This window comes from Lasioglossum baleicum, chromosome 13, assembly GCF_051020765.1.
Source record: "Lasioglossum baleicum chromosome 13, iyLasBale1, whole genome shotgun sequence".
NCBI lineage: Eukaryota > Metazoa > Arthropoda > Insecta > Hymenoptera > Halictidae > Lasioglossum > Lasioglossum baleicum.
The window spans coordinates 10,154,024-10,175,929 of record NC_134941.1 but is presented as its reverse complement, the minus strand read 5'-3'; the positions used below and the strand labels follow the sequence as shown (position 1 = coordinate 10,175,929).

At 42.0% G+C, this 21,906-nt stretch overlaps 1 protein-coding gene across 6 annotated transcripts in view; it reads left to right on the top strand.

The window, feature by feature from the left end:
* Arms (Ankyrin repeat-rich membrane spanning) overlaps positions 1-21,906 on the top strand; it is a 39,772-nt gene that overhangs the window by 8,363 nt on the left and 9,503 nt on the right. For 5 of the 6 annotated variants that reach the window (XR_013010306.1, XM_076437050.1, XM_076437052.1 and 2 more), the window contains exons 2-6: positions 13,066-16,509; positions 20,849-20,980; positions 21,059-21,157; positions 21,228-21,326; positions 21,639-21,836. Coding sequence is in view for 5 of the 6 variants with exons in the window: in XM_076437050.1 (XP_076293165.1) it covers positions 13,342-16,509; positions 20,849-20,980; positions 21,059-21,157; positions 21,228-21,326; positions 21,639-21,836 (3,696 nt within the window). In the remaining variant the exon portion in view is untranslated. Of the gene's footprint in view, positions 1-12,488; positions 16,510-20,848; positions 20,981-21,058; positions 21,158-21,227; positions 21,327-21,638; positions 21,837-21,906 lie in introns of those variants that run through there. The other variant, XM_076437051.1, reaches the window with a different exon arrangement.

Here is a 21,906-nt window from a genome sequence, read left to right as displayed (position 1 = left end):
ATTTCCGCCGGATAATTAATTTCAGAATCAGCGGATCTTTTGATCTGACTCCTGATTTATGATCTCGCCACCGCACAATGTCATTCCGGAACTTTGTCATCCCCTTTTAGAAAACTGAACGTATACCACGCGTCCAGAGTCCACCAGAAGTCGTACCTTTCCCAAATGAAACGTCGATTCGCATAATGGAGACTCTCGAGAGCCATCGATCAAATCTATTCTCTCGTGAAATTTTGCAATACCTTCACTCCCACGTCTTCTCTTTTCATTAAAAGGTCGGACGACCTTTTCGATTTTATTCAGGTGACACTCGGCTCGCGAATTGTAACATTTGCAATTTTGCAAACGCAATTCGGAGAGTGGACTTACCTACACAATTTTTGCAAAGTTCAGTGGTTCTTTTTATAACAGAAACTAGGCCAAAGAAAATATACATTTTCAATTAAAAATTTCCTTAGACATAATTGAGAAAGCTTCCTGTAAATACAAAAAAGGTGACCGACAGTTTGGTAATTATGAAAAATAAACTGAAGATTGATTTTATTACAGCAGAAGTTAGCACAATTTTCTATTAAAAAATTTCCTTAGCGATGGTCCGCTTCCTGTAAAAAAAAAAATACAAAAACGATGATTGACAGTTCCATTATTAAAAGATAAGAAAGTTGTGAAAATATTATATTTTTTATTGAAAAGTTTAGCCAACCGGACGAATAAACAAGAAGGGTTTCATATTTTGATAAAAATAGCATAAAATCGGTACTCCGATAATTCCTGTTGACACAGCGGCTTTGACAGGACGAATTTCACCAAGTTGTCAGCGATGTGGCAAAACTTCAGTGTTAACACGTTGACAGTCGATGACGTACTGTTGCGTCATCTGAAATCCAAAAGTGGTAACGGGTGACGTATTGCTGCGCCGCACACTTGAGTCTAAAAGTGGGAGAAGATGACGTGTATTGTGTCTTCGCGGTTCTACAAGCAATTAATAGCTGGGGTCCGTAATTAAGTACGTGGAACATAATGCGTATATGACGCGGAGAATATACAGCAGAAACGTCGGTACAATTCGATTGTTTAAAAGAGAAGAAAAAGCAGAGTACCTGTTGTGTTCAATGTCGATTTTCAGAATCTCCCTTCAGCATCTTCCTCGATTTTTAGAATCTCCCTCGATCAAAGTTGGACAAAAATTTAATCAACGATTGACGACTAAATTTGTACTTGAATCGTTAATCACAATTAACAATTAATCTCCTAGTTCAGTCGTTAAAAAATTGCGGTTAACGATTAAATACTTACTAATCGTTAACTGCGGTTGACGATTAAATTTCTACTTTAGTCGTTAATTGCGATTAACGATTATTAATCGTCAATCGGATAATTGATTAATGATTAACAGCGGAAATTTCGAAATGAAATACGGAATCAAAACGGTATTTTAATTTAGGTGTATTTTCATTTGGTCTATACTATATAATACAAACTCTACGTGCTCTTATGTTTTTTTTCGACGATTTCTTTTTTTAATTAACGATTGACGATTAAATTCATCAATCGATTGAATCAATCGTCGATTTTTCAATGATTACATTGATCGTCTTCATTGATCGTACACATTAATCAATCAATCGTGATTAAAATTTTAATATCGATTAATGCCCAACTCTGCCCCTCGATCTCTAAAATCTTCAGGATCTCCCTCGGTACGTTACGATCGCGGTCCTCCATGGATCCCCGGGGCCAAGTTTCGGCGATTTACTGCGACGCGTCGGATTACACGGTTTCTGATCAAAGGATCGCGGCCAGATATCCGTGGCGTTGCGACGCGCGTCTTGTCGCATCGATCGTGTGCAGTTTCTGGTGCAGCCCGCGTGCACTATTTTCGTTTACCTTCGACGGTGCGTGCCAACGCGCGCCTAACCGGCTAACACCGGGGTGCGACGCTGATTTATCCGTCTCCAATCCGGTTAGGGAGCCGGCAAGAATCGTGTTCGGTGTGCCAGAACGATCGTCATAGGAGGTAACATCCTCCAAACAACAGCCATCGTCCCGTGCCAGAAGAGAAGAATTTTCACGGTCGATTATCGCTCGCCGATTTCATTCGCCAGGAAACACCGATGCCTGGCATCGCGCGCGTATCGGTGATCCATGGATCACACCTCGTAATCTCACTTTTTTTCGAAAGAGAGAGACCTCTCCCACCATTAGACTCGTTCGATAAGTACTTATGGGCGAACCTTGACATCTGCTCGCATAATTGTAACGCGAGGAGATTAAAATAGAGAGTGGGAGGAGCAAGGATTTTTGGCTTGTTGGGGCTGTAGTGGACTGTGTTAGGCTCTCTAGTACAAGAAGACCTCCATACTTGGTCAGATATAGTTGGAGAAATGGGAATTTAAAATATATGTAGAGTGGAAGGAATTAGAATATTTGTACAGCGTAGGACATTATGTAAATTTCTGAAGTACAGGAGGACCTCGATACTTGATCATTCATAACAGTGAATGAGGGGAATTAAAATGTAGAGTAGGAGCATGAATTTCTTGGTAACTATTTGTAGCGTACTGTTTCAAATTTCCTGAGTACAGGAGGACCTCTATACTTGATCATTCATAACAGTGAATGAGGGGAATTAAAATGTAGAGTAGGAGCATGAATTTCTTGGTATGTAACTATTTGTAGCGTACTGTTTCAAATTTCCTGAGTACAGAAGGACCTCGATACTTGCTCGTTCAGTCATGGAAGAAGAAAATTAGAGTGGACCAAACGAGGAACGAGGCTTTCTACTTTACTACATAGGACTGTAGCGTACTGTTTGCATTACGATTCTATTAACAAGCTGATCGTGAATCGTTAACATTAATCGTTAATGGCAGAGGGCTCGTCATCGCATAGCAGTACGATGCCAAAAATGCTTTTAGGCGATTGTGAGCGTTATTGGGTGCCAGAGTAATTTATTTTACTTCTCGACTAATTTATTCCACGTAAGCCAACGATTAGTTCCTTCTTGGCTTCCTCTTACAGCCTTTCAGCATGGAGACTACCCCTAACAAATAATCTATTTCATCTTTCCGGAACAAAGTGCGCTGAACTAATAACAAATATTCTGGATGCGTCGAGCACTGTGAAATTATTTAAAGCAATTAATCACTCGGTTGAACCCTTAATTAATGAGTCATATGTCAAAAGCACCCCAATTTTCATCAACCACAAGCTACTACTAATTATACAGGGTGTCTCAGCTGGAGGAGACCACCTAAATATTTCCTTTATTTTTAATGGTACAAAAAAAATATTTATGGCATAATTTAAATGGTATCAAAGGAAAACTTTTTTTTATTCTATCTTGTTAATGACTGAAGCATATTCAAATGTATTTTTTCAGTCGCTGTAAGATGGAATAAAAGGAAAAAGTTCTCCCGATAAAAAAGTAACGATGACCTTGAAAAAACTATGAAAAAATAACCGGACAAAAGAAATTGTTTTTCTATGATATTCCTCATTCGATACCATTTAAATTATGCCATAAATATTTTTTGTGCCATTAAAAATAAAGGAGATATTTAGGTGGCCTCCTTTAGCTGAGACACCCTGTATACAGGGTGAGTCACCTAACGTTGCCACCTCAAATATCTTTGTTGTTTTTAATGATAAGTCAAATGTCTGAAGGACAAAATTGAATGGTTCAGTGGGGCTCACATGATACCAAAAATATTTTCGTTTTTATGTGATTTCTTTTAGAGATATCAAGGTCACCTTTATTTTCTTAAATGGAAGCACCCTTTTTTAAACACCTACAACGATAGTCCCTTTCATTAGGAATTCAGTGACTATAATTACCCATGCACGTGTAAACTTTCTAAATAGCTCCTAGTCCATATAACAAACACAGAACATTAGTATTTTGCATTAACCATTAAAAATTCGTGGTCTACTCGTTAATCGCTCACGAATTTTCGAAGCCCCTTGTTGACTTCATATTGAGGCTTTAAAAACAACAAAGATGTATGTATGCAGAGATTGTAGTCAAGTCCGATAAATCAAGTAACACCATTAAAACTTGGTTCACAGTGATTACAAGCACAGTATTAATTACGTAAAGACTTGCAGCCCTTATCTCTGAGAAGTTTCGTGCGTGTCGCAATCCTTATCTGTTCGAACTTCCGTGTGTCCCGCTTCCACAGATAAAAATAAGGCAAAATAAATGAAACCACCTGTAACTCTCGACAAATTATCGTGACGATCATTCGCTATTCTTTCACGATATCGTATCGAGCCACGCCTTATCGAGCCATTATCTGTCCGACTGATGATCGACGATCGCAATCCGATTTTTCCAATTACGTTGCCACCAGTTGCCGATCGGACGCGGCGAATGATGTGTTTCGCATCGTGAATCGTGATCAGCCGTGTCACACTCTCATATATCATGTCACGAACGTCTCAAGCCGAGGTACGCGGAAATTTTCTTAACAATCATCGTGGTAGTACTCTCCAATCGTGCGTCACTTTTCTCGACGGTATAGCCATTGTTTTCGAGAACGGACAGGAGGCCACGAGGTACACCGTCATTCCGAACAATAGTTCGTCCTATTTCGGGCATCAAAAATTTCGAAATTTTTTACGACACCGACATACCTCCAATTTAAAAACGAAACTCCGAAGGCCGCAGAAACAACGATTTGTAAAGAATTCTCACGTGTTCGTAGAAGCATGAATGTTGCAAGAAATTTTTTGGAAAAGTTCTGAAAATTATTTTCACGAAGAATTTCAGGATATTTCTATAAATATTGCAAGAAATCGTTGAAAGTCGAATAAATAATTATTTTCTTCAGCAAGAGTTTTATACCCCGGTTTAATTAGTGCAAACATTATTTTATTGGAGTAAAAGTTTTGTTGTAAATTCTGAAAAAAAATTCAAGAATGCTTTGCGATCAGCCGTATAATTTTACGACCCCATAATTCACGTTGGGGAACCTCAGGTCTCCTTTTCTTCCTCGGAACGAGCTATAGCGATGATCACGCACTGCTCGGAGCGACAAAATCCGCTGATAAAACTTTTATCAGATCATGCTCGTTCTTTCGATTCGTGTAATCTCGTGCGAGGATGTTCAGAATCTGTGTTCGAAGGGAAATGTTCGTTTTTCGTGTCGAGATCATTTTTCTGAATGATAGTGGAAGAGAAACATATTAATGTTCCTCTGATTTTGTTCCTCGATTTCGTGCAACGAGGATCAACGACGAATGCTAGAGCTGTTATGGTAAATTGCTTTTGTTTTACCGTGTTTTGTCACAGTTTTCGCTATCAAGAGCTTATCGTGATAATGGGAGGCCAGTTTCGATTGTGTATAGGATTAAGTTTGAAAACAATCTGGTCACTCAGCGTCAGATATTTAATTCTTTATTTATTATTCATTGAAATTATTTAACGATTTAGTGCAATTCTTCTAACATTCGCACGATTCGTAGTCCGTGCAATTAGTTTCAATGATCGCGAGAGTCGCAGAGCAATTTACGCGTTGGGAGATCATCGCGAACTCTCCCCTCTGTGTATCTTTTACTCTATTTCGTTTGTTTGTTCCCCCGAGCGCTTTCCTTTGATAATAACAACTGTGACGCCGAGGGAAATGCACTCCGTTCATGGACGTTTATTATTAGACTACGAACTTTTCACGGGAAATCCAATTTCCGTGGTCTGCAATCAAGCGACGTCGAATTTTATTTTTCTCGCGGAACTAATTTCTCTTCCCGAGAAACATTATTTTCGAAAATGCAGCCTCTAGAAAGTACATCTCGAATGAAAAGAAAAATTGTGCATGCCCCCAATGCATCATTTATAAATAGATAATACTTTCAGTAGTATAAAAACGATTTAAAAAAAATGGTGATCGTGAAAATCGTAGAAACTCCTGCATAGTGATCCTGTTGCGATCTATTTATTATGTTCGTTCGTCGGGATCGGTGTAATTCAGATAAACGGAGAAACGTGAGCGTGGTTATCGCTTAAGTTTGTTTTTAATTGGTTCACCGATACACCCGAATCTTCGTAGATAAACGGCAGTCTTCGCGCGTGGATTGTGAAGAGAAGACATGTGTTTCTGAAACTTGGACTAATTCGAAGTACGTCAACATCCAGCTGTGAGATTTAGAGAATGTTGATAGTGAAAACTGGACGAGGATTGATACTTTCATGGCGACCACTTCATTCTGTCGATCAAACTGTCGATACTGAGAAATGTTGAAGCATTTTATTGTAAAGGAGTAATATAAAGAGTGAGGTGTATTATATTTTGAAAGTGTTTTTGGAGTGATTTGAGATGAAAGTTTTCTTCGAGTAGGCTTGAATAATATACTTTTGAGGATTCGACGACTGTTTCAATTGTTCTACACATTTTAGTCCTGTCAACGAAAAAGTTGTAGAGGGAAATGGAAGGAACACAATTTTTAACTTTGGGTCTTTGTTTGGACTAGTTAGGAGGTAAACATACTAGAAGTCCCCTTTTTCGGGTTTCCGCTTACATCTCGGAAACTATGCGTCCTAGCGATAAGACCATTCTATACAAAATTAAAGCTGACAAAATGTGCCACAAGATTGATTGCATTCAGTTTTTCGCTATCTCGCATAGTTTCCGAGAGTTAGTTAGTAAAAAATTTCTATTTCACGATTAGTGAACTTCGAGCACGGATATCTCGGAAACTATGCGAGATAGCGAAAAACTGAATGCAATCAATCTCATAGCACATTTTGTCAGCTTTAATTTTGTATACATAGAATGGTCTTATCGCTAGATCACGTAGTTTCCGAGATATAAGCGGAAAACCGAAAAAGGGGACCTTCTACGTGCCCCCTGCACCCGCTCACCTCCTAGGAGTAGGGACTTTTAGTATGGTTACCTCCTAACTAGCCTAAACAAAGTCCCAAAGTTAAAAATTGTGTTCCTTCCACTTCCCTCTACACACCCATTATGAGCATTCGTTGACTGGACTATAACGTAAAATTGTAGAATGTCCAAGCATCAGCCATCTTCAGAAACACTTCCACAGCATTTCTAAAGCCTTCACCGCTGGTGCAATATTTTGCGTGCATCTCGGGCCCATTGTGACAGTGTGGGTGGCCGTTTATGCGATCCATTCGCGATTACAACTACCGTTCACGGTAAAGAGACAACCGAGGCAGTGGCGCGTGAAGAGCAATAAATCGCGGATGTTGTGTAATTTGCGCCACGTGCGAAACGTTTTGCAAACATGTGTTCAAAGGAGAAGCGGAGCATTGTATCCCGGATGCCAAGACGAGAGAGGTAAATTACGAGCCCCAGGCTGTTTAGATGATTGCGAGGCTCGTTGCTGTGAAATTAGAAACATGTTTCGACTCTGTAAACGAGGGGACTTCATTCATCGCGATCTGATCGTCATTAGCAGACCGTTCGGAACAGCTTGAAACCGAAACAACGAACGAACAAAAACATTTCTCCCTCGAGATGCGTGCTCGAAGGTCTCGCACAATCGATTACACGAAACGAAAGCGAGCGAGGTTTCGCTGTGTCGCATATTCTATTGTAACCGGTGGTGAACAATTCACCGCGGAGAGATAAGGTAGCAACGTGAAATTCTTTCGCGGTTGGCTTCGTTTTGCTAATACAGTATTTTATCGACAAAAGTCCCTGACACGGGTCTGCCCAGGGTCATTTATACGCCAGGGATACTATTCTATCAGTTTTGCCGAACGTAGAGAAGGACAGTCGAGCTCGAGAGGCCGCCTTGGTCGCCGAGAAATGTAAACATAACTAATCCGATGACAAACTTTTTTATTTTTCATTATTTTTTTGTGGAACTTTCACCAACATATTCGTGGCATTTTTCTAATGCAAAATGATACCAAACACGATATAATTTCAATTGTATTTAGTGGTTTAATTGACGATGAAAGTTTCGAGCGCAAGGAAGGACAGCATATGCGAAAGAAAGAGACGCAGAGAGTCGCAGTCGTCGGCACAGTTCAAAGAACGTCCCATACGCTGTTCCTCCTTGCGTTCGAAACTTTCATCGTCCATTACACAATGAAATTTCGTCGGAATTATATCATATTTGGTATCATTTTGCATGAGAAAAATTATTTAAATAAAAATAAAATTTAAAACTCAATTGCAAAATTTGTACCGAACAAACAGACAGACAGACAAGAAAGCAAGCTAATAAAAACGTAGTAAAATGTCACGAATATGTTGGTGAAAGTTCCATAAAAAAATAATGAAAAATAAAGAAGTTGTGACATTCGGATTAGTGAGTTCTCACCGATATACCCGAGCCGTATTTCTCGGCGACCGAGGCCTCTCGAGTTTCATGGCCCCTGAAGGTATAATTGTGAATTTTAGCGTCGCCTGTTGAACACGTCTGATCACTGGTTACCTTTTCTACTTGCTGGAACCGTTAGCACCCTTGCAAGTGAAAGTTTCGAGCTGTTCAATATTTATACTTTCAAATTGTCTAGTTTTGTTAGGAACGTCTTTGATATTTGAAATAATTATCTTTTGAATTGTACCACCGGTTGCAAGACTCTTTATGTACAGGGTGTTCTATTTTCATAATATCTTAGCATATTCCACGAATAAAAGTAAAAAAAGCAAGAGAATGTTGTTAAAATTAATATAATTTGGGTCATTAGAAATAATTGCTGAATTCCACTGTGAGTTGGTAAAAAATATCCCAGCTGGTACTTCTCTTGACACACTGTAGCAGCTAATTGGCGATGTTTTTCTAAACATTTCGCGCAGTGTGTGTTAACTAATTGAGGTCATCGGATGCAGTGTTTGCAGCGTTAAAGGAAAAAGTTTACCGGGCAAATATTAGTACCGAGAATTCGTAATGTATATTCGCTGGTACGAGAGAGGCAACAAGAACTTCGCAATGAAATATTCATGAAGAAATATTAATGAAATTCCATTTTGAAATGGAGCTGCGAATGTTTTTGCCGAAAATTCCACGTTATTCCACGGCTGTACAATTATTAAAACAACGTTCTATACATCCTGAATAAAGCTTCCACAATCACAATTTCATGTTTACTCTGTTACACAGTTTGCAATAAATTCAGTGGTAGAAATATTGAAGTACAAGGTTGCTTTGAAATTGATTTCTTACTTTTATTCGTGCTTTTGGCACGGCTCGCCGAGGAAAAATGCAAAACTCGAGGAAGGACACTCTGTACATTAACGAAGGATTCGCGTCCTCGGTCTTGACCCGAAGCACAGGCTAACGTGAACGACTCAGACTGTTTTAACGAAGCGTTCTGCCAAATCTAGTGCCAACTAATATTACTGGAATATGAGAGTGTCTCCTGATAACGCCCTGGTTTCCATGGAATACGTGAATGAGAGGAGTAGCTTACGGTCTTCTGATCAAGGAAGCTCCGCTTCTTTGTCGTCGTTGATCCCGCAGGGATTTGGTCGCAGTTATGGATCATTTTCTTCATGTCAGCAGGCGATACAGTCATTTTGGAGCCGAAGCAAACAGGTACAAACAGGTTAAATATTAAATACACTGGCTGGAAGTCCATCGACTTTAAATTATTATTCTGGGAAATACAAGCAGAGGATTTACTCTTTAAAACGAGTCGATGTGCATCGTTGTTCTATTGTTCGCCATAAAGTTAAACGGGGTAGATGTAAACAATTCTTCCATTCGAGATTTAGTGATTCTTTAATGCATTCTGAGCGGAATCGGTGGATTTTCTGTTGCCGCTTCTTTTACAACAATGGTGGTTCTACCAGGTTCCACCTGATTAAAGTAGAAGTTTTGCTTTTCAAAACGAGCCTGAGTAGATCTCTGTACCATTTTGTTCCGCGAAGTTATGAACGATTGTTCGCTTGAGATTGAGCGATCATGTAATTATGCTCGTCGGCAGTAGTTAATTGCCGCGCGGTAGTGCCGAGCAATATTTATGTCGCAACCATAAATGTCCACCGCAGGTGGAGCAGGACGGGAATGAATGAGCAGGGTTCTATCGTTCAGGTGGAATGTGCCAAGATTTTTCGGCGTGCTTCGAAAGACAAACTGCGGTCGCAACAGTGTCGCCGAGACATCTGTTGCGCGGATTACGCTCGGTTACCACGGCTGTCCGAGCACTCGATGACGGATTTAGCGCGGCTAATTACAAGATAAGTTTACAAGACTGAAAGCTTGTAAAGATCGCCGCTCTAATTAAATCAGTGGCGCGTGCGAGGTTCGGGAAGGCTCGGTGATAAAGTCGAGCCACCATCGACACCGACGTAATCGCTCATTTTTACGTGTTCGCCTCGAGACGCTCTTGATGACTTCCGGTGACTGAAACATAGTTGGTCGTCGAGAATATTTATGCGTTGAAGATTGTGCTTTGCAACTGTTCTGCATCGTTACATCTTGCTGGAACCAGTGTCGCCAGACTTGTGTCCCCACTCTACCTTCCCCTTCTACGACGCTATTCCCCCACGCTTCCGCCGCAGCCCGGTCACGTGACGCGTTTCGTCTCTGTTGTGCATGTGTCCAAGGCAGAGAGGGGGTAACTTTTCCACTCGTCTGGCGACACTGGAACTTCTCAGACGTTATTTTATCTATTAATCATTTTTGCAAGATACATGGACATCAAATAAAATTTTCAATGAAAGACAGCGTGGTTGCGATGCAAATTGATATAAATGAGTAGCAGGGGACTGTGTATTGGCAGACACCGGTGTTTACTGACTCGATCTGCTATGTTGTTTATCGCTAGTCTAGCGTAATATTACTTAATACGACAAAGTACGTGGTAGCATTTTCCTTTTTATTAAAATCGTTCCTGATTTGTTGCCTCTATCACGATTCCATTTAAGATTTCATATTTGATAAAGATGCGGCATTATATCTCGCAAATCTGGTTATTAATATTATAAAAAGGCCAGAACCGTCTTTATATTAAGAGACCCGCTTCGTTCACCGAAGTGTTTCTCCGTGGTAGCGGTCCTAAATTGAAATCTCCACTTTACGATCGAAATTTTTCCACTCGAACGAGCATAAGCTCGAGACCCGGCGGTGCTTTCGTCTGAATAATACATCGCGTGTACTAGGAAGAGGACGGGCCAATATGCAGCCGCTTGTTTTCCTCCGCGCAGTTGTTCCTTTTTATGGGCGTCGGTAAACGATGACACTCGCACACAATTGATTAGCGAGCGGAGAGACTTAATTGGCCCAAGTGCCGCGACCGGCGCAAGGACGGCACGCACACACGATTGCCTCTCTTAGAACGCAGAGAATGACAGAGAAAATATTTCTCTAGCCAGGCCACGGGCGTTGCGAGGTGGCGACGATCGAAACGTACCAACTTTTTTGTCGGGCTCGAATTCGCGAATAAAATACACTCGCGTGTTTGAGCTGCACTTATCGGCCAGTGTAAACGCGTGAGCGGGATTAGGTGCGAATTTACGGTTCGACGCCGCGATCCTAATAGCTTCTACAGTTTCTCGGGCTATATATATATATATATATATATATACTCGGAGACTCTACTAGCAATTATTAAGGGAATCTTCGGTTAATAAATGATAGAAAGCGAACTTTGTTCCATGTTACATATTTTTGTAATCCTCGGAACGCTTTTGTACACTTTCAAATTGTATAAGCTGGGTCTGTAGACATCCTTTTATAACCATAAATAAAACTATGTCACTAAGCTAATTTTTTATATTTTTAAAATATTTTTCAAAGCTACGGAGAACCTCGTTTACCACTAGATTCATGAAAAGATTACAGTTCACTTCATCACAGTCTATCGTAAAATAATTCCGCATTTTGTTGATTAAAAAAATATTAGGTTAAACCTCGGACTTTACACGATAAACCACAACAAGGTGCATTTCATTATCTCTTCTGCTTTTCGCAGGAAAAAATCCCAAGGATGCCCGTTTCGGGGATTAGAGCCTCGTTTTGTACATCTCCTAATGAAATAGTTCTCGACTATGAGATAGATCATTTTCCCGCAAGCTCGTTGATAGAATTAAGTATGTGGAAACAGTATTGCAGAATTTGTGTGACGCCTCTTGCCGTCTTCCTTTAATTACTTTTCCCGAAATCACGCTGCCGGAACAAATATTTAACTTCACCGTCTGTGTCAGCTTCCCACCGGAACGTTACACATCGTCGCGCTGTTCCCTCGATCATTGGATCGGCGATCCACGCGCGCGCCACTCTCGATCGTTATCAGCGAGATCCTGTGCAACTGTGCGCGCCGGTTTGGAAGATCCACGACGGGCCTATATAAGCGTCTCTCGGCCGAGTCGCTAGACAATGTTCTCGGGCGGTCTCGCACGCGTGTTTTCGATCCCGCGGCCGCGATCTACGATCTAGATCGTTGTTGAATCTACTGAGAGGACCTCCGACCCGGAGAAACGGAAGTGCGGATCGATGACTGGAAGAAATCTGGAGAAAATGCTCAGGCTCACCACCTTGTCGAGGGTCCGTCCCCTTCACGGTATTGATCGATAGATCGCGAATCTGAATAGGGTCTAGCTAACAATTTCGATCTTTCACTGCTTCATTCGTGGCGTGATAAAAGCCTCAAAGCGTCATAAAATTCTGTTTCTTGTACTTCATGGAGGTCAATCTTCAGCGAGTCTTTGATCGAAACTCATTTTTATGTTGAAACGATATTTTTTTTTAAAGTGGAAGTAATGAATATTTGGGATTGAAACATTGTGGATTTCTTTATCATTCTTTGGGTGATATGTAGGCATTTTTTTTTGGTAGTAACGACTACACCTGAAGTTATAGCGATTTGTAGGGTACATTGAAATTAGTCTCTTAATGCAAGAGATTCCAAAAGATTTTTCGTCTGCATGGTTGTGATTATAGTGCAAATTGTAATAGACAAACAATAACAAAAAAATTCATAGCAGAGAGGATGGTTACATTGAGATCCTAGTAAACAAATTTTTTAAATCTTGATTCAGGTCTCGCACACTTCAGTGACAAAGAGTACCAACAATAGAACACCTCGATGTACCATTCTCACCAAGTACAATTAAATTCGCATTGGACGTGCTAAAAGTTTATTGGTCATAGGTAACACAAACAGTGGGTCGCTAACGACCCACAGAAACTCCCACCGACAATCGTTCCGACATTCCCCGAGGAACAGACACTAGAAGACGATTTTCCTTTAGCAATCCCAAGAGTGACTGTCATCATCAGAAGAAACCAGAAACAGTGTGCGATACCCCTTTGACCCCTGAACGCTAGATCACCGATCAACGTCGATCCACGGCATAATCAGTCGCGTTTGCACCTAGTCAAGATCATTCTCAATCCAGATCGCGATCCGGCCGAAGAAAGAATGCCATGCGGAAGGCCAAAGACGATCGGATCAAGATCACGACTAATAATTTCCGGATCAGCATCGAGGAGGAAGATGAAGACGAAGAGGCTAAAAACGGCGACGAACAGCAGAGTAGAGAATTGGCCGAAGTGTCTCCGACCTTGACGGGCAGGAGGATATCGATTAGTATCGAAACTGACCCTGGAACGTCGCTGGTTACTGATCTAGACGATCTAAATCATCCTGAAACAGTAGAACAGGTGATCGGAGATGAACGGGCACAGAGTCCTTTGCAAAGCCTGGAAATCGGAACGATACTCGGCGATGGAGTGCCTGGAGGATCTGTTGTATCGAGAGAAGATGAGGAGAGGGTTGAAGATCCTGGGGCCCTCACAGGTAGGAGAATATCGATCACAATCGAAGCTGAGCCTGGGACGTCGTTGGTTGCTGGTCCAGGTGATCTCGATCATCCTTTAATAGTAGAACAGTTGAGCAAAAATCGAGAACAGGGTCCTTTGAAGATCTTGGAAATTGAAACGATAGTTGGCGATGGAGGATCAATCGTGTCGGAAGGAGACGAAGAGTTTGAAGGATTTAAGGGACTTCAAGATCCCGCGATTAGGGCAGTTGAAGGACCTAGTGGATTTGAATATCCTGGGACTAGGGGTGTTGAAGGACCCAGGGAACACGATGATCCCGGAAACAGGGAGTTTGAAAGATTCAAACCTGCGAATGAGTCAGAGGATCTCGCAGACGCGGCGACAGAGAGTGTTAAAGCTGAAAGGAGAGGATCTTTGGCTGATATCGCTGTCCCAGTTGTGGATCGAGCTTCAATTGCTGGAATAAGGGATCGTGCAGCTTCGATAACGATTGTAGACCGGAATTTGGCTGGATTCCACGCGGGGAGTCTCGATCTCTCTTCCTCAAGGAAATTCTCGCTTGACACAACCTTGTGCCGAAATGCTAATTCGCAGAAGAGTCGTGGGCCAAACTCGGCTCCCGATCATCCCGCTGGGTTCTATAGCTATACCGCGATGCGCAGAGATCGAGAAACACCCGGATCAAACCTAATCGATGCGAACGAGACGAAAAAGGGGCAGGCTGCCTCCAACGTGGAGTCTTTGTCGGGTTTGGAACAGGTAGCTGGCTCCGAAGATTACGTTGGCAGAATGCCAATAAAGGACGAGGCGAAATTGAAGTTCTGGATGAAGAGGGAGGAGCAGAAACGAGCACGGGATCTGAGGTTTCCACAGACAAGAACATCGGAAGAAGTGGCTAGCATTGGGGATAGGAAGAGTCTAATAAAGCGTCGACCAAGCTTCAGATCCTCGAATCCACCAGAGAAACGCGTTCCTAAGGTCAAGTACTATGTAGACTCTTCGGAGTCTTCAGAATCTGAAGATGATTGCCGTGCTAGCAAGAAAGGTGCCGGAAGACAGTCTGTGATCGATAAGCTACTATCGAAGACCTGGACTCCGATGGAACGACAGGACTCTCGGAGAAGTACTGTTTCAGCGAAATCCTTCAAATACAGGTCTTCAGGATCTTCGGATTCGTCCGACGACGACTACCAAGCTATAAGGAAAGGCGCTCGGAGGCATTCTGTGATCGATAAGCTAATTTTGAAGTCTTGGAACCCGATGAAACGAAAGGACTCTCAGCAAAACACTGCTTCAACTAAATCTTCTAAAGGCTCTTCAGGGTCTCCAGGATTTTCTGAACATCCGGATGCTGTTAGAGGTGTTTCACCGGAGGGTCAGCCACGATGGAAATCCTGGAATCCTATGAAACGGAGAGGATCTCAGAAAAATGCATCATCACCTGAATCCTTCAAAGGAAAGCTCTCTGACTCTCCAGGGTCGTTGCAAAGAGTACCTCGCAGCGAAGAGGGTGCTAAAAATATCCCGTACACTCTGACCAACATAAACGAAGTCCAGAAACGAATTTATAAACCCAAATCCTCGGGTTCTTCAACTTCTTCGAAGCAAGGGGAATCTCACCTGTTAGCTCTACAGAAGAGTGTAGCTACTCGAGTTAGTCCCTTATTGATTCGAAGATGTCGTAAAGCTGAGGCAGCGGATGAATCGAGCCTGGACGATTCTAGTTTCAAAAAGCAGGACTCGAGTGATACGGAGGATGATACGGATGACAATCAAGTGCTATTACAAAGGAGACTGACCATGCCAATGGTGGGATTCGACGAGAGGAGTGCAATCGGCAGAGCTAATCCTCTGCTACTCAGAAGATACCTCAAAGCTAGAGCCGCTGTTCGATCAAGTTTAGAAGACAACTCCGCCCTAAAAACACAAGACTCGGCTGATACAAATACGGTAGACGAGGATGATCCAATGTTATTAAAGAGGAGATTGACCTTGCCAATGGTGGGGCTCGACAGGGAGACTGATCAAGCTAACCATCTGCTATTTAGAAGACATTTGAAAGCCGAAGCTGCGATTCGGTCCAGCCTAGATGGCACAAGCTTAAAAAGACAAGACTCGGAGGGTACACAGACAGTAGAAGAAGCTAACCAGGCGCTATCAAAGAGGAGATTGAGCATACCAATGGTAGAATTCATCGCAACCAGCACCCCTATTCAAGCTAGCCCTGTACTAACCCGAAAATCTCCTACTTTACAAATACAAGACTCAGCAGACAGAAAGACGCCAGAAGAAGGTAGCCAAGTATTACCAATCAGGAGATTAACCATGCCACTGGTGGGGTTAAGCCAGGACTCCACGGATTCGGCAAAGACTCCCACTCACGACTCTTTATCAGGAACCAGCGTGAATCCGATTAGGCGATCCAGCATAGCAAGTGCTGCGATCTGCTCGAGTCTGGGACCAAGTCTCGTAGGCGCCTGGTCAGGTATCCCAGGCTGTCTGCTACCATCTGGCGAGGAAAACGGCGCGGGACCAGCCCCAAACACGTCCGAGACTTCCGGCAAAAGCGCACCAAGCGGTCTAAGATTGAAATTGCCTTTCTTACGGCTCCATATCCCGGAACACCAGTCGTCCACGACTTGGCAGGATCCAGAAGATCCCAGACAACATCCACAATCTCATCAGCACCATCATCATCATCATCACCACGTTTTCTCACATTTTCACGTGCCCACAATCACGTTCACCGCACAGGCCGATGGCGAATCCGGGCGCAAGTTCAACTTCGGTATCCGCAGACACTCGCAGACGGTTAGTCGCCGCGTGGATGTCGACCAGAACTGGCTTTTCATTAACCGACTGGTTGACGTTGATGTTGATGTTGTTGTTTTCGTTGTTGCTCGGTTTGTTTGATTAGTCCCGCTGTGTTTCTAACGAGTTCTTTTTTTTATTAACACCGCGGAACCGCAAGAAGATGGGATCGATGGATCGGTGAGCCCTTTTTTTCAAGCACTGTCGATAAACCGGGGAGGTGCACACTTCGATACTCTGCGGATGAATTTTAGTGTCGAATTTTCAGATTTGTTGAGACGCGAGTGTAATTTCTCTTCTTTTATTGCGGATTTTGGTGGGTCCGTGATTTCTATTTTATTGCAGTTTAATTGTCGAAAGAGTGTCACAAATGCACACACATCCGCAGTTTATTGATTAACGTGTGCATAATCACTATAGAAATGTAGATTTTTAACGAAAGTGGGTCTTCGTCAATTCTCGAGAATTTGTGAATGTTTTTGTGTCGCTAATCCGGGGACATTTGCGTACTCGTTATCGTTAAATTGATTTCGAGTATAATGTGTAATTTCTGTGAGAAAACTAATCGACAAGTTTTCCGAATGGTTCCATTAAATATTCGCGCGAACGGACGTTGTGTTTCTAATACATCTGTCTTTTTGCAGAACAGTTGTGATGCTTTTGAAGGTAACAGAGTTTTGTGACGATTTTGATCCGATTTTTGAATGCCGTTTGTTTTGCTTCTGCGGAATTAGTGCTTTTAGAGAACTACACAATCAAACTACCGTTGTCGTTCAAACACTTTAATATTAAGATTTGCTTACGTAAAAGAAATGTTTGAAAAAACGAGAAGGGGATTATTCACTTTGATACGAAAGCAGATTATTTATTTTGCTCTCAATCCTCAATACCCCAGTGCCAAAATACGCATTCATATTTAATAAACATTCCCACCTCGGTAACGCTGCATGAAGTTAGGCGAACAAGAAGAAAACGTACAGTTCCGTCGATGACTAATACGGAATGCGGAAAGCATCAACGCGATATGGTTATCTCGGGTCCAATAAAGATATTTCTGATATCGTGCAACTTCGCACGTGATATCGAACTGCGACCTGAGAATTCGAATTTCATTTCGCGAACAGATTTTTGCGCGTCGGATTTGGCAAAAGAGACCTCGAGCTCTCTCAACCGGGTCGGGCACACATTCCACGGACTATTTTCATAGAGATTTACGGCAGGAGTTTCGATGGAAATGAAGCTCAACAAGTCAACACGAGCACATGATTGCAGCGAACGTGTTTCGCAGGCGTCATTCGGTTTGCACATACCGTCAGATGTGAAGCGTGGATATGTATAGGCTGTTGGCAATGTCACGGTCAATATTCATTAATTATCCGACGTGGCTTTCAATGAACTAACATGCTTTGTTCGATCGTGGGATCTCTATTGATCCAATCCTCTTCGATCTATTCATTGCGTCGCACGCGTGCAACCGGAAGGCCATCTTCCTTTCGTGTCTTTTCACCAGAAGCAATTTGTCTCAATCGGAAGCTGAAGAATTCGATGAAGAGGAGCTAAGATTTTGGAGAAAGCGACTTTCTCCGAAACGACTTTCGTTGTTTAAATATTTTAGAGAATTTGTCCTTATCTTACAGACAGATCGCAATAGCTAAACCTAAAAGCGGTGTTGAGTCACCTCGATATCAATTATCTTCCTCTTAAGGATTTTCTGGAGGTACAATGGGAGACAAAAGTACAAGAAATTCGAAATCCATCAATACATGGCAATGAAAGCCATTCACGAGTATATTTTGCATTAAACTTTTGCGAATACTGTACCCTCTGTAGCTATATTCAGTGGTCTACCCTTGTCGCGTTTCCATGCTAGTGAGAGACAACACGATAAATTTGACGTTTTGTAACAGTTTATAATTTTTTTGCTCTGTTCCTGTTTAGAGAATCCTAATAAATTTTGAACGTAATTAATTACATAATTTTTACTACATATAAAAAAAAACTGGAGTTTCTAGTTGCGTTTCTTCAAGGTTTAAATAGGGTTTCAAGTGGAATTTTATGAATTCTCCATAAGAAGACGTGTTAAAATCTGCAAACTTTAAGTTGCTATAATTCTTAAACGGTGCAGTGAATCGAACCCAAACTTTGGTAATTGCATTAATTTAGTAAGAATTATATCTTGTCTAATTTTCAAAAATTTTGTTGCGTTTTTGTATACCTCCAGAACATCCTTAAATTGCCAATCAAAAATCAACTTTTCAATTCTCTCTCCAAATAAAAATTATTATCCCAGCAGGGTGATTGCTATAATATATATCCAAAAATAATTCTTACCAAGCATGAACAGCTGATTTTAAATGGCAAGCATCATTTGTGAAATTGTTTCATAAGTGTCCAATCAAGGCAGAAATCATATCGAATGTCCGACGATAATTTCGCGATAACGAACGACATCAGTTTGCCGAACTGCCGAAAATGTGATTTAAAGGCTAGACTGGCGATTTCGTTGACATGGAGCCCACCAATCCGCGAACGATCGAGAAGGCCAATAAATTGATCACAGTATGTAGATCGTCGTATGTAGATCATAATGTTCCGTGTCTTTCCGTTCGGCACGCGTCTTCGATAATCGCCCGGCATCTCTTTGAATATTCATGGAGAAACATTAAAACATCTTGATCATTTCTTCCTGGACAGTAAGTAGAAACACTAATTCTGGAACGCTTATGCGAGTGCCTCGTCAATAACATTCTTTTTCTCGCTTTTGCATGGAAGTTCGGCTCCGTGACTTCGATTTTTAGGGTTCATTTTTCGCGGACTAAATTGTTGCTTTTCATTATTCTTCGATGAAACATTTATCAATACATTCGTGCAATTTTTCTGAGTAAAATGGGTCCGAACTCATCGTGTCGTGCGTGATCTCGTTTCAATCAGAAAAATGTCCCGAACGACACGTTCAGAAGTTTCAAAAAGTTCGAATTTTCCTCTTTCACGAATATCTTCGAATTGCTCCGATTTATTATTCCTCACGTTCAACATTCGCTGAGATAAATATTATATGCGGAGAGCTATTCGCGGTCGAACGTTCCGTGACACGAATGTTAAAAGTTCATTCTGCGAAACTCTGTCCAGGTTCCGTCGGGGATTTCTCGATTCCCTACAGTCGATATTTACCTTTCATTCGATGCTTCCTTGACTCTGATTAGTACCTTATCGTCGTCCTACATTCTATTGTGCTCCATTAAATCTGGACGTCCGTTCTTACACAGCGCCGGGGATATTTACGGAGTCAATGCGGAGATTAAAACGTTTGCGGACAGCCACGAAATTTTTCCAATACACTGGGTGTCCGCAAAACTGCGACTCAAAAATCAAAGAACAATTCTAAATTCTGCACAGAAAATAGACAAAAAATGTCGAGTCTTTCGAGTCGAAAATTGTACTTGAATTTTCACCGAGTACACGTGCACCCAGCAACCTGTTGTCCAAAATGGCGGTCTTTGGTTCCGCACGTGCACTTAGAAGGTCTAAGTCGGACAATTTTAATTCTGCACTAGCATCCGCAATCTAATTGTCATTAATACAGTCAAACCGCATAAAAAAATACCGCTCAAAAACAGGTTTGACTGTACAGTCCAGAAAAGGGCTCGTTTTTCGCCTCGACCGTTAGTTGCAGGACACCCCGTGCATAAAACGAGAAATCCACGATAAGATTACAATGTCAGACGAAGAGGTTGCGCCTTGAGGAGCAATCTCAGCCTTCCGCGTATAAAACTGTTCACTTCTCCCTGTTCTTAATAAACTGCAATTCAACGTTGTTATTTCAGTAATTAACATGGAATTACGCTCCGCCCTTCCTCGATACTAATTTCTAATTTTCTCTGCTGGCTGTTGAAGTTCTAACCGAACATCTCAGTTCGCAAACTTGCGACGAGTAACCAATTAGTCATTCGAAGTACTTTCCCAGGCTGCTGGAATTTGTTTTCAAAATTGCGACGAGTCTCTCGTAGTCAAGAGCGTCATTTTATAGATCCCGTTTGATAGAACTCTAGGCAAGTACCAAGAGAAATAAAATATTTCGTTGAACAAAATGACACTTTGGATATTTACATTTTCAAGATAAAAGATCGGGAGATTTTACAACGTAGAACAATTACGTTATCGCGCGTTCGCAAACTATGTTCGAAGATAATGCCAAGGACAAGCGAGTTGAGCTACGTTTCTGCAAGCTACGCATCTACCGGCTCGGCGATTAATTTGCTTCCGCAGTTTTTGAGCCGGCTGAACGGGAGTAGGATCAGTGAGGGATCTGCTCTGGATCTAAATGTTTCTTTCTTCGCAGACCTTGCACCGGACTGACTCGATGGTATCGCTCTGCTACCGATCTCTCGCCAGCTATATCACAGATGATAACCTCGCTGGGCTACAGAACTTCCTCGAGAACAAACGAGTGCAGGTTGACGACCGAGACGAGGTACCAAAATCATTGAAAAATTCTGATTCGTATCATTACCAGCCTTCAGATGAATGATTATGATTGTTTTTCCAATAGAATGGTAGCACAGCCCTCATCCTCGCAGCGTCTAAGGGGAAGATACACTTTGTGCGGGAGCTCGTCAATCATGGTGCAGACGTTAACGCCGAAGATGGGGTGAGTATCACGTTAGATCTCGAATCGACACTGTCTGATTGTCATTATATAACGGAATTGATTTTTTTAGGATAATTGGACAGCGTTGCTCTGTGCCGCTAAAGAAGGTCACACCGACGTCTGCCTTGAGCTGCTCGAGCATGGAGCCGATCTGGAACACAGAGACATGGTACATTCGACAACAACATTTTACAATCCTCCAATTTCGACTTTAATCTGAGAAAGTACGGTGACAAGCTTCGATTCGTAAAGCTTAACAGAACCGTAACAGTAATTTTCCCAATAAAAATCGTTGAAGCTAAAATCTCCGAGGACTTGGCCTCGGTTGGCTATGAGGATGTACGCTGGCCTTTAATCCCGTGCAATATCTTCTGTGCCACCGTGTGCCTTTTCAATTGAAGAGAGTGGTATTTACCAAGGAGTCGGAAGTCGCGCGAGAATACCGGAAATAGACACCAAGAGAGATATATTCTATTTTCAGGGAGGGTGGACGGCGCTCATGTGGGCGACGTACAAAGGTAGATCGCCGACGGTGACGATGCTGCTAGGGCGAGGAGCTGACGTCAATGCGCACGGAAATTTTCATATATCATCGTTGTTGTGGGCTGCGGGCAGGGGTTACCCTGACATTGTTAAAGATCTCATCGCTCATGGTGCTAAAGTTAATGTTGGCGATAAGGTAATCCACCGTTGACCACGCGCACACAAGCCATACACCGTTCATAAGAGAGATAAAGTACTCCGAGATG